The following is a 12,237-nucleotide window of genomic DNA, read 5'->3' on the forward strand; positions in this document are numbered from 1 at the left end:
CAGTGACTCTGGAAGCAGCTGCTTTGGTGTTTTGAGGTGATGTCATTCTGTAGCCCAGAACAGGACTCTGCCTCACTCTATATCCAAACAGCAGCAGCTCAGGAGGATCCTCCTGACCCAGTTTCCTCAGTGCTAGAAGCACAGGTGTGAGCTAGCACTGACTGATAGGGAAAACAGGATAGAAACTGGTTTGGGCTCTAGTAAAGCCAAACAGAAAGGGAAATCCCTCTCTGATCATGTAAGCTCCTGGCTCCTTCCACAGGCAAGGTATTACAAAGCCCATCTCCCTTGTCTCTCTTGAGAGACAGACAACTCCTACCCAGGCAAAGCACTGGTATTATTGTCTACTCTCTGAGGAGGGAAAAGAAAAATACAGTGCCTCAGCCCAAGGAGCTCTGACAGGTGCCACTGCCAGGCTCCGTTTGTGGTTCCAAAGGACATCTCCCTCTAAATTCACCAGCCCACGAGCCAGCTACTGAGAACACAGACGAAGAACTCAGTTTGTTTTCATGGGTGTCACAGGATTACATGGCCCCAGAACAAGCTTCGCTGGAGCCTAGGGACAGAAAGCCATTTCCCGGCCAGCTGTGTAGGAAAAGGAAGGAAGTTAAACTGCACTTGCAGCTGTGCCTGCCCATCCTGAGGCCAGACCGGAAAAACAACACCAGCTTTGATTCTGTGTGCTCATAAAGAGAGGGGGACACCTTTCTGCTCTGCGACCCACTACTCACAAACTGACTGCCTCACAATCACCGATGAGCAGTGAAGGGAGTTAGCGCCAAGTGTGAGAATATCCAGAACCTAAAGCTTCATGCAGGTGGACAGGAGTCTCCTCAGAACGTCTGTGCTCTTCCCTAGCTGAGGGGCTACCTGCTACATCACAGAGAGTGGGCCAAGGACAGGATCAATGAGCAGATGTAGACGCCCACAGAAGAGGCTCTGGTCCTCTTCCAACACTCACACTATGTGAGCATGGGCAAGCTATACCTTTTGCAGGATATGTGTTTCTCTCGTCTATAAAATAGGGAACACTCCACATTGGGGTTTCTAAGTTTCCTAGCAGCAAAGAGGAGTCATCTTATGATGGGGAGAGGAGCATCTGCTTCTGGAGATTTCTAAAATGAAATTGTCTGAACACCACACTTCACAATAAATCCATATAGGTTGCCAGCACAGTGCTTTAATCTATAAATTAGCCAGAGTTTCCCTAGATTTTCTATGCTCAGTTTTTCCTCAGTTGCTCAGTGGAGTTTCCAAAGCCCAGCACATTTCCCACCCAGCCAGCAATCACTCCCTAGTGTGCTGGGCCAACCTACAATGCCAGTCTCAAGGTTTGAGTCTGAAAGGCTTCCTGTGGGCTCATGAGTTTAAACCCTCAGCCCCTAACTAGTGGTGGAACTTTGGGAAAAGGAAGACATGGGGCCATGCTGGCAGCAGGGTCACAGGAACCTGCCTTGAGAATTTTGACTGGTCCTGCGTCTGATGCAGCTTGGCTTTCAGGACTATGGACTTGCACACTTAGGAACCATGCCTTCTCCAGCATGCTGAACTGAACACCCACAAACCTGAGTCCAAATCAACCTCTCCTCCAATTAATAGCTTACATTGAGATTTCGGTTGAAGATATGAAAGCTATGGAATCCGGGGAACTCACCTGCTTGTAGGAAATCCACTCATAGGGCTGGTTTGGCTTTCTAGAACCTAGACAAGGGCCATTGTCTACAAAAAGAAAAAAACAGAGATGAGGCAAAAGATGGCCTTGACCTTTAACCCACTCCTGCGGCATCACTTTATTTGTTCTCCGTATCTCACAATATCAGGAAGATTCTACTCATCAGCTAGAAATGCTGAGTTCAGATTAAAAATGTTTTTCTCCCCCAGAGTTTGAAGTGATTTTTATGTTTGTCTGTTTATTTGTTCTGTTCCTTTTTCTTTTCTTTCTTTCTTTTTAAAGATTTTATTTATTTATTTGTTTGTTTGTTTGTTTGTTTGTTTATTTATTTATATAAGCACACTGTAGCTGTCTTCAGACACACCAGAAGAGGGCATTGGATCCCATTACAGATGGTTGTGAGCCAGGACGTGGTTGCTGGGAATTGAACTCAGGACCTCTGGAAGAGCAGTCAGTGCTCTTGACTGCTGAACCATCTCTCCAGTCCCTTTGTTCTGTTTCTTAAACAGAAGGGGGTGAGATAAACACAAGAGAAAGGCAAGTATACACTACTAACATTTTGTCAGTGGTTTTTGGGTTGAGACAAGGTCTCTCTATTATGTGGCTCTGGCTGTCCCTGAACTTTCTCTGTAGACCAGGCTGCCCTCGAACTCACAGAGACCTACCTACCTCTGCCTCCTAAGTACTTGGGACTAAAGGTATGCGCCACCACATCCAGTTAACATGATTTTTAAGAATGTTTAACCTGTGACTTTTCTCTTCATGCCAGTGGCTGAGTGCAGAGATACTACTGTGGGGTTTTAGAGGAGGCAGCCAGCAGAATTTCTAAGGAAGCTTCAAGCATTCCAACTCAGAGTGAAATATTCACCTATAGGTCATATACTGGGGAGGGGTAGGTGCCAGCAGATGGACTTTTGAGAAGTAATGAAGTCCGGTCCTGAGGACTGTGAGCCCATCACCGGGTTAATCCCTTGATGTGCTTATGATGTGATGGCAGCATTGGGAACTATCCTTGAGAATACCTTGCCCTGGCTACTTCCCGCATCCCACCCCATCCCCGATGACTTCCTATCCTCTATCCCCCAGAGGGAGGAAGGGAAGGAACATGAGGAGGTCACAGCGTCTAGGTTCACCAGTCTAGTTCTGATTTGAGATGGGGACATGGGAGAACTGGCAAGGAGGATAAGAGAGTGGCTTCACCAGGGCCTAGGCAAGCCTGGTCATATTACCTAGATTTATGCTTAGAGAAATCCACTTGGCACACAAGTGGATTCAAGTGTCAGTCAGCAGCCGGGAAGATGGGATACAAGCTGGGCTCACTGACTTCTCTGTTAACCCTAATAAACAGACCTGACAAAAACAGGTCTTTCTTCCAAGACCTGCTCCAGCTTAAAGTACCATAACCAAAGCCAGGAGTATACACAGGGACATCAGCACTGTTCCTCAGATGGGAGACCCCTCAGCCTTAGGAACCAATGCCATTTTATTCCTTATGATCTAGGAACAGCAAACTGTAACCCAAGGCCACGAGCCAATAGCTGTTGTTGCACGTAGGGTTAGTAGAACACAGCCTTACTAACTCACCTGCCTATGTGTGCAGAGGCAGACTGTGGCCCAGAAGGTCTGAACCTAATGGATTTACTGCTGGCTCGTTACAGGCCCCGCACACTGGGCCCAGCTCCACTATGATCATCCTTCAGCACCAGCTCACCTGAGAACTTGAAAAGCATCCATTCCCAGGCCCCTCTGCTAAAATCTTTTGCTATAACCAGATGAATGTGAGCGAGAGTTTCAGTATGCTTTAAAAAGTACTTCCAGGTGGCACTGATGTACAGCTAGGAGCATCTTAGAAATAGTAGGTTTAAGGAGACCGGAGAGGTGGCTCAGTGGTTAAAAGCACTGGCTGCTCTTCCAGAGGACCTGGGTTTAATTCCCAGCAACCACATGGTGACTCCCATGTATCTCCAGTTCAAGTGGCTCTGACACCCTCCCTCTTCTGGCTTCTGTGGGTACCCCATGTAAACAGAACACAGGCAAAACAGGCTCATAAAATTAATTTTAAAAAATTTAAGTTAGATCTAAAAAGCTCTTGGCGAGCTTTTCCTGATACTGAACAAACTTCTGACCATCCACTCAATATGTTGGGCTTTGCTCTCCTATAACAGCCTAATCCTGAGATATCCTATGAACAATAAAGTCTAGGATTAAATGCTTCATGAAGAAAAAAAGAAAAAAAAGGAAACACTTAAAAGCAGCTGCCTTTAGTCACCGTGTGTTAAGAAAGTTTCGGCTTCCTTCTGTGATTTATTGAGGGTCACTCAGTTTCCAATTGGGCAAGTGACAACAGAACAGGAAGTTGTCTAACTGTCACAAGTACAGCGTAAGCCACAAACTCCTAAATAAGCCCATTCTCTGCTTCCAGAGGGAAGGCTGTGTGTAATTTACCACACATACTTTCACGTAGCTTAATGCTGGCTGACTTGCCTTCCTCAGGGTGACTTACTGTCATACATCAACTCAGACTTTGATACTAACTTAAAAAGCTCATGTATAAACTGATAGACAGGGAAGTCTTGTCTTTACAGTGGGCTAATGAGCCTTTTATGGGAATATTTGTCTGAACACAATGGGCTGAGTAATTGGACTATCCCGCTGTCAAGCAAGCAGGTACTTCCAGCGCACACATACTGCTTGCAGTGCATTGTGGGGCAGAGAGAAAACAATCTCCCTGGTTCTTAACTGTAAAATCACAATCGCACTACCAGTGGCAAAAGGAGAAGCTAAAGTACAAATCTCAAGATCTATTTCTACGCTAGGCAGTGGTGGTGAACACCTTTAATCCCAGCAGTTGGGGGACAGAGGCAGGTGGATCTCTTGAGTTCAGCCTGGTCTACTATGAATGAGTTCCAGGACAGCCAGGGCTAATCCTCCCCCCCAACCCCCGGCAAAAGATCTATTTCTATAGATGATCGTAGAAAAAGCAAAAATGATCCTTAAAAAGAATGTGTGTCCTTCATGGACAATATATTGAGCACCCAGTGTGGCCAGGTCCTGTGTCAGTGCTGCAAGGAGGGCGAGGGGGCAGGCCATGTTCTCAAGGAGTGCAGGCTCGAGGGCAAAAGCAGGCCATGCTAGGCCAACACCTCTGGATGTGAAGAGGTTACTGCAGTGGCAGAGGTTTGATGCTGAGAGGAAAAGGGAGATGGTACCCCACTGGAGCCAGGAGTGAAATGACAGACTAGGGTGACATTTGCTTATAAAGACATGAAACCAACAGAGTTCAAAGACCACTGAGTGAGGGTGGCCAGGGCAGGGGTGAGGGTTGTATAAAGATGTGAAGGGGAACCAGCAATGTAGTCGCTTGAGGGATGATTCGAGGTGGGGGCTAGAGAGAGGCTAGAAAGGAGGCAGGTGATGGACGACAGGAGGGCTCTCTAGGGAGTCTCTGGTAGGCATAGCTTCCCTGGAGGTCAGCGTCTCTCTCACAACATGGACGGTAACGATGTTAATGGCCCAGAAAGGAAATGATGGGTCAGGGCCAATGAAACATTTTGCTTTCAACTACAGGAAACACTGTAGCCCGGCACGCCTGGCTCTCCACTAAATATAGGATGCATTGCCCCATGTCACTTTTGGTGACAGAACATCTTTAGAGTCCTATAAACTCTGAGGTTGCTTCTGGACACGTTACAGGAGACAGAACACAAACAGTACTGGGTGTGTGGAACGCTGGCAGACGTGCCCTGCTGAAAGGAAGGCTGCTCAGTCATCATGAGAAGCAACAGCACCACGTCAGTCTCGGGATGCAGCTAGGCGCTTACTTGACACCTGAATGCCCCTCTGGAAGCCATCGTACATCGTCCTGACATCATCGTAGTAGTACACCAAGAGCTTGTCATCTTCAAGGATTGCTGACCTCCGAACACCATCTGTAGTACCCTGTTGGGAAGGACAAGGGTGGGCAGGATATTAACAAGAAGCCCCAGTGTGATGCCGTTAGAGAGGTGCATGTTGTGGCCAAATGATGCAATCAACATGTCAGTATTTCCTGAGGCTTGTCACTTATTTGTCATACAAACACCGAGAATTTTCCATCCTAGCAATTTTCAGGTAGATAATAAATACGCGGTAATGAACGAGGGTCGTGATGCTGTCAAACTGATCCCCCCTGTGTGTGTCCATTTCGCTTACGGTGACACCGTCAATGCATGCCATCTCTATTTGTCAGTCAGACGTACAATAAATACAGACTGCTGGGTAGTGACTGGGAGCTGAAAGAGGGAGCGCTGGTGTGCTAAGGATGGAAGTCAGCCTTGCCCTGAAGAACCTCGGCGACTCTGGAGAAGTGAGGCTAAGAACGGACTCTTAGGGAAAGAAAACAGGAAAGAAAAGAAGGGGAGGAGAGAGGAGGAGAGAGGAGAAGAGGGAGGAAGAGGAAGGGGGAGGGGAGCCTGTTGCTGCTGCCCACAAATTTCTAAGTACCTGTCTTGCCAGACGAAGCCAAAGAGAGAGTGAGGACAACAGAAAATGCCCCCACCACACACACTTTATAGTCCTCAAACCGCATCAACCAAAAGAACATAAGCCGATGCTACTCAGCTTGGGAGGAAACAAGAGAGCGCTCAATTTTACTTCCATGGCCTGCACTCGAGGTCCCTGCTACAGTTCTCTCATTACCAACTGCAATGCAATCCATCAGGACCTTCGGTTCCTTAAGTGGCATCTCAGGGTGAAAAGTCATCAACTGCCGAATGTAAGTGTGAGCAGATGCAGGTCCTTCCAGGTGCTTGTGTGCAGCTTGGACCGGTGTATGGATCTGCTGCTGAGCACCTTCCGATAAGTTGTCTCCACCTGCTGGAGCCTAAGCACAACTGCCTCCGTTGTACAGGGAGTTCTGAGCATGGGCAGAAGTCATTCTTGGTCTCCTGCTGCAGCAGGAGGTGAGCTCTCTAAGACCACACAGATATACGGAGGTGCAGACAGCCACAGGACCCCCTCAAACATTCTTTCTACACTGGTAGGTAAAGGGCTCAGCTGCTAGTAAGAGCCTACTTCTTATTTCAAGTTTCAAAGAGAGCCCTTCACATTACTGCACCAGGGAAACCCTTGAGGGAAATTAGACCATGAGATGAGAACTTCCAGAACCACTAGAAAGGATGGTCCAAAAAGTGGAAGCAATCAGTCTGGCTTGAGGTTTGATGAAAGAAAATAAAAAAACCAGGAAACTGCCCCTAGCAAGCGGGGCCAAAGAGCAGTCAGAGTTGACAGGGTCAGGGTTCAGGGAAGACAGCACTGAGGCGTTCTAGTGGGAAGTCTACGTAAGGCAGAGGAAGGGAAGACAGAGTGTCAGAGAAATAGGGAAACAGGAAGGAGAGAAGAAGAGGCGAGGCTTTAGAGGACAGGGAAGCAGAAAGGGCCAAGTTGCCAGAAAGTACAACCTCTTGGCCCTGGGCCAACCCACTTTCTCCACAAGTGAAGAACAAGCAGTCTGGCTGTCCATGCTGCCCACAGGGGGCCCTTGTGTCACTCTGTTCAAGTGTATCATGGTGACATGGAACCATTCATAGCATCTCTCAACACAACATCCTCTCTTTAAAGGCAGCGATGAGATCTGAATTCCACGGAGCACCTGGGAGGACCAAAGTAAGGCACGGGAGCCCGAGACTCATGCCGTGGTTTGAGTTGGAAATGTTCCCGAAGCCTCGTGTTTTCAATGCCTGTTCCCTAGCTGGTGCTGCCATTTTGGACTGCTGTGGAGAACAATGAAAGAGAGTTTTCCTCGGGTGCTTTGCCTGCACAGAGCTCCAAACGAAAGCGTTTTCCCAGGTTCTCCCACCTTGGAACCAAGAGGCCACAGCAGCCATGGTGCCAGGGGGCACAGCGGCTGCTCGAGTTGACAGCAGACACGTGGTGGTGTTCACGTGGTACTAGTGTGAACATGCACAATGGAAGAATTGTTGTAGCTTTTGTGAACCAGGCAAGGTTCACAAGATTCACAAGGCTTACAAGGTTCACAAGGGTCAGAACTGCTGCCAGGAGCCCCTAAGGTTTGTAGATGAAGCTATGAAGGTAAAGATTAAGTTCCAACAGAGTTCCAGGATGTTGGAGATAAAAATGTAGGCTGTTCTTGAAGCACAGAATAGAGCCATCCCAGGATGGAGGCTGTGTAAGCCACATGTGGAAGAGAAGGGCTTCCCAAGCCCACTGCAGTACACATCACAGCACCATGTGCCTCTCCTGCTGGACATGGAGCTACGGGACTTGGAGTCTGCCCTGCTGGCTTTGGGCCTGCCCTTCCCCCACCCCTAGTATATCACCATTCCTCTCTTTCAGAGTTGGGGTGTTGACTCTGTGTCATGTACACCGGAATTTTACTGTTTCTGTATTTTCTAGGAGCTCATAGCTAAAAGACTGCTTTGGATCTCAGTGAAGACTCTGAATGTGGACTTTTGGACAAAAGTGACCAAACTGTGGGCCATGGGACTCTAAGTTGGACTAAATGTACACTCTGTTGTGAGATGGGCATTAGTCCTCAGAGGCCCAGGGGTAGAACGCAATGTTTTGAATCTGAACTGTTAGCCCACAGACTCATGCTTTATCGATGGGTTCTCTAGATAGTCCCTCTAAGAGAGGCTGTCCAACCTTTGAAAGGTGGGGCCTAGTAGACAGATGTGGATGACCAGATGTGTTTTAAGGTCTTTCTGGTTCCCGGTTTCTGGCTGGCTCTGTTTCCTGTCCGTAGGAACATGAACAGCTTCTGCAGCCACAGTGAGTTGAATGCACTCCACTGCCTTCCCTGCTGTGGCAAAGGACAGTTTTTGAGACTGAAGCCATTTTTATTTTGTCAGATGTTACAGCCACTACAGTGCTGAAATAAATAATATATCTTGTTCCTGAGTGACCAGCGAGCCTCCAAGGAATACTATCAAATCAAAACAACACAAGGAAAGACAAGAAGGACACTTAGAATAGGTTACACCTGAGGCGGGTTTAACAGGTTTGTCTTTGTTAGAAATATGTTCTGGATGTCAAAGAAAGAAACTGCCATTCTAAGTGAAGTACCTAGACAGGCAAATACACTCTTAGTCAAGTGGTCATACTCCTAAGGGGGAACACAGAGATAGGACATGCACTTGGTAGTGGTGACCTATCCTTACCCTATTGCTGTGAAACAACCTCATAGCCTTATTTGATTAGCTAGTCTGTATTATGGTCATAAAATTCCTGGAATGTTGCAAGAGGCCTTTGTGTAAACAAAGGTTTTTATCAAGTTAGGGAGGTGATTAAGAGATCTGCATAAGAATCTTAAAAGATGGAGAAGACAAATAAATTATAGTATTTAATAAAAAGACTCATATTTAATATTTCTTACATCTTAGAGCCTAAGTCTACAAAATGTAGACTTGGGGAGCAACTGACATTTGCTGGGAAAGAGATAATGAAGGCTGAACCCGAAACTTGTGGGTGTGATTGGGCATCAAGCAGGCTGGCAGGGGACCGCAGGATCCTAGAGAGAAGTCCTCAGCAGAGGATTGGTGAAGGCCAGGCTAGCACTACAGAGAGCAAACCACCACAAGTATAAACAGTTAGAAAACTGTGGGAAGGGGAGGGAGGGAGGGAGGGAAAGAGAGAGAGAGAGAGAGAAAGAGAGAGAGAGAGAGAGAGAGAGAGAGAGAGAGAGAGAGAGAGAGAGAGAGAGAGAGAGATGAGAAGGATTTATGTGAGGAGGAGACAAGAGCCTTGAACATCATGAATCTTAGATCCGAGTCCAGGGGAAGTCTGAGAAACAGGGCATTTAGTTAGCTAGTGACCAGCATGCCCATCTGGTCAGGAGAACACTGTCTACACTTCCCAAATCTCCAAAACTGGGAGTAGTGGCTCCCAACCTGCAGGTTTGATGCCTTTGGTGGTAAAACAACCTTTTAACAGGGGTGGCATGTCAGATATTTACATACAATTCAGAATGACAGTTATAAAGTAGCAATGAAATAATTTTACGTTTGGGGATCACCACCACATAAGGAACTGCCTTAGAGGGTTGCAGCATTTGGAAGGTTGAAAGCCATTGTTTTAGAGGGTCACCAAATAGCAAACCTTTAGCTAAATAACACTAAACTTAATTTCAGGACTTGAGGAAAGGTGGAGGTAAAAGCATCAAAGCAGAAGAGGTTGGTTGTGCTCCCAGTAAAAGCCATTATCTTGACAACATAACCCAAGGATAAGGTGGTACATTATTCTAATTATTAGCAATTAAACTAATTAGCAAAGGCTTATTAATGAAGCAGTAAGGATATGCCCAAGAAGAGTATAATAATGCCCACGAGACTGTGCAGAAGGCCCCACCACCCTGAAGACGGCGAACTGGGGCTGGGGGGGACAAACAAGAAGCACTGAGATTCAAAATTCATTCTATGGATGATCACAGACCCCTCTAAAGAGATCATCATCTTTGACAGGCAGAAGTGTTCCCTTTCTTACTGAATAAAGAATGCTACACGTAAGCACTTGACCTGTGGCACCTCAGTTATACAAACCCACAGCAAGGATGGCACCCTGCTGAGGCTAACAGCCGGAGCCCACGTGTGTTAGAACACAGAGCCTTTGGTTACAGGATCATCCAAGTTCTTATTTCTAGAATATTTCTAGGAAGAGCTGCTACTAAAATAGAAAATGTCTCTTAAGTGTGGCCCTTCTAACAGAACCTGCAGAACGAAGGTAGAAACCGGGCTATGCTCAAGAACGGGGTCATTGTGCAGAGCCTAATCAATCAAGACCGGAAAGCAGGGGAATTATGGGTCTGCTTCTACGTGGATAGGGCTTTCCAAGTTGAAAAACAAGACGGTAAATCTAAAGCAGAACAGCCAAGGCCTTTGTTACGAGGAAATTCTCCAGCAGCTATACAGAGATAAGGTCCCTTTGAGATCATTCTTCCCACACACTGAATTAGTAAATGCAGTTGTGGTTGAATCAGGCTAAATCAGAAAGTAAAAGCTCAAATGCCCCCTGAGGGCAGGAATGAGGGAAGGCAGGGTCAAGAAATCAGGGAACATCTATGTCTCAGGGGGTTCTGGAGACTAGAGCTCTTGCCAGTGCTTGACAAAGTTGACAAACTCACCCCAAGGTAGTTATTTTAACCTACCCTGATATGTAATGTATAGCTAGTTATGTCCCTGAGGATTTCTTACTGTGGAAATGCCCCAGCTTTGCATTGTGGCCTCACTCATCTCAATCTATAAAATGGGTATGTATCTACAGGACCATAAATAAAGAGCAACCTAGGGAGAGAAGGAAACCAGAGGGAAGAGAGAAAAGAAGAAGGATGGGGGAGCCAAGTAACTTCTCAGAAGACAACCAAAGGCTTGGATTTTAATGCTCAGTCCATCCCATGAGAATGGCACTGAATGGAAGCGCAGTCCTGCCGGTGTAGGGCTGGCCCCCTGCTCCCTCCCCTAGGGCTGCACCCCTACTGCCCCCCCCAGGGTCCTCTCTGCCCAGCATTACACCTGATATTTGCCACTTGACATGTGGCTTCCCTGCCCAGCCCACCAACACGTATTTCTTTTCAGGATTCAAACTGCTTTTCAGCAACACTAGCTCTTGACATTTGTGAAGTCTCTTAAAGGCTGGCCTGTGGGAGGAACCCCACACTCCAGTGACCTCTGACCGATAATGGTGTCCACAAAGTATCTAAACAACATCTCACCAGGTTTAGGACAGAGGCTGCAGGGCCACGGTCATGCTTACTAATTAACTAGAAGACAGCCCTTGATCTTTACTCCTAGAGGCAAATATGGGTCAGAAGTGTCACCCCACAGTCAGTGCTGGGTTTCCACTAACTGAGGGAGTACTTATGGAGCCTCTCACATTCTGCCACTTCTCAGTAAAGACAGGCTTGCTGGTGTCTTCCAAGGTAGTGAGGCAGAGCATCAGACCCGGCTAGCTTGGTGTAGGCTCTGCAAGCAGGCTCCAGACTTGGCCATACCATTCCTTTTATGCTTGAGCAGACAGGGTCCAGACAAACACCACCCCTAATCCTCAAAGCCCTAGGTGCTTTTCAAACCTAGTTAATTCTCTACTTGCTAATTTCCTGTGTGGCCCACTATCCCAGGCAGAGGATCAGTTTAGGAGAAATTGGGGTGGAGACAGCACATGAACAAGTATCACCAGAAGAAAACTCAGCACACATTGCTCTGGCAAAAGAAGAACTCGGTCTAGCCATACAGAGCACATAAGGCACTCGGTTTCACCTCTGCCTGGCCAAACAGGGCCACAGCTCCAAGTCCTACCCATGTGACTCCACTACTCGAATGTTGGTGTACGCTAGGAATTTTTGTCAGGAAGCACAGAACAGCAACAAATGGTAAGTCAATCGAAGTGGCTGCCTGAGAGCAGGGCTCACAGACAACGAGAGACAGAAAGCCAGAGTTTCATCATACCGAGGGGTTCTTCTGAAGCCTCCAGTCCTGCACATGTCCACTAACTGCTCTCTGTCCCAACACTCCACAGGGGTGAGAATTAGTTTGCATCTACAAATGACTGCACAGCAGCATTTACTATGTCATATT

At 47.2% G+C, this 12,237-nt stretch overlaps 1 protein-coding gene across 3 annotated transcripts in view; it reads right to left on the reverse strand.

Annotated features, from left to right (window-relative positions):
* Positions 1-12,237, reverse strand: part of ACSL1 (acyl-CoA synthetase long chain family member 1) — a 64,827-nt gene that overhangs the window by 26,876 nt on the left and 25,714 nt on the right. For all 3 annotated transcript variants that reach the window (XM_080928734.1, XM_080928736.1, XM_080928735.1), the window contains exons 3-4: positions 5,494-5,611; positions 1,655-1,719 (exon numbers count right to left, since the gene is read on the reverse strand). In XM_080928734.1, the coding sequence (XP_080784860.1) occupies positions 1,655-1,719; positions 5,494-5,611 (183 nt within the window). The remainder of the gene's footprint in view (positions 1-1,654; positions 1,720-5,493; positions 5,612-12,237) is intronic.

Source organism: Micromys minutus (genome assembly GCF_963924665.1).
Source record: "Micromys minutus genome assembly, chromosome: 14".
Classification (NCBI taxonomy): domain Eukaryota; kingdom Metazoa; phylum Chordata; class Mammalia; order Rodentia; family Muridae; genus Micromys; species Micromys minutus.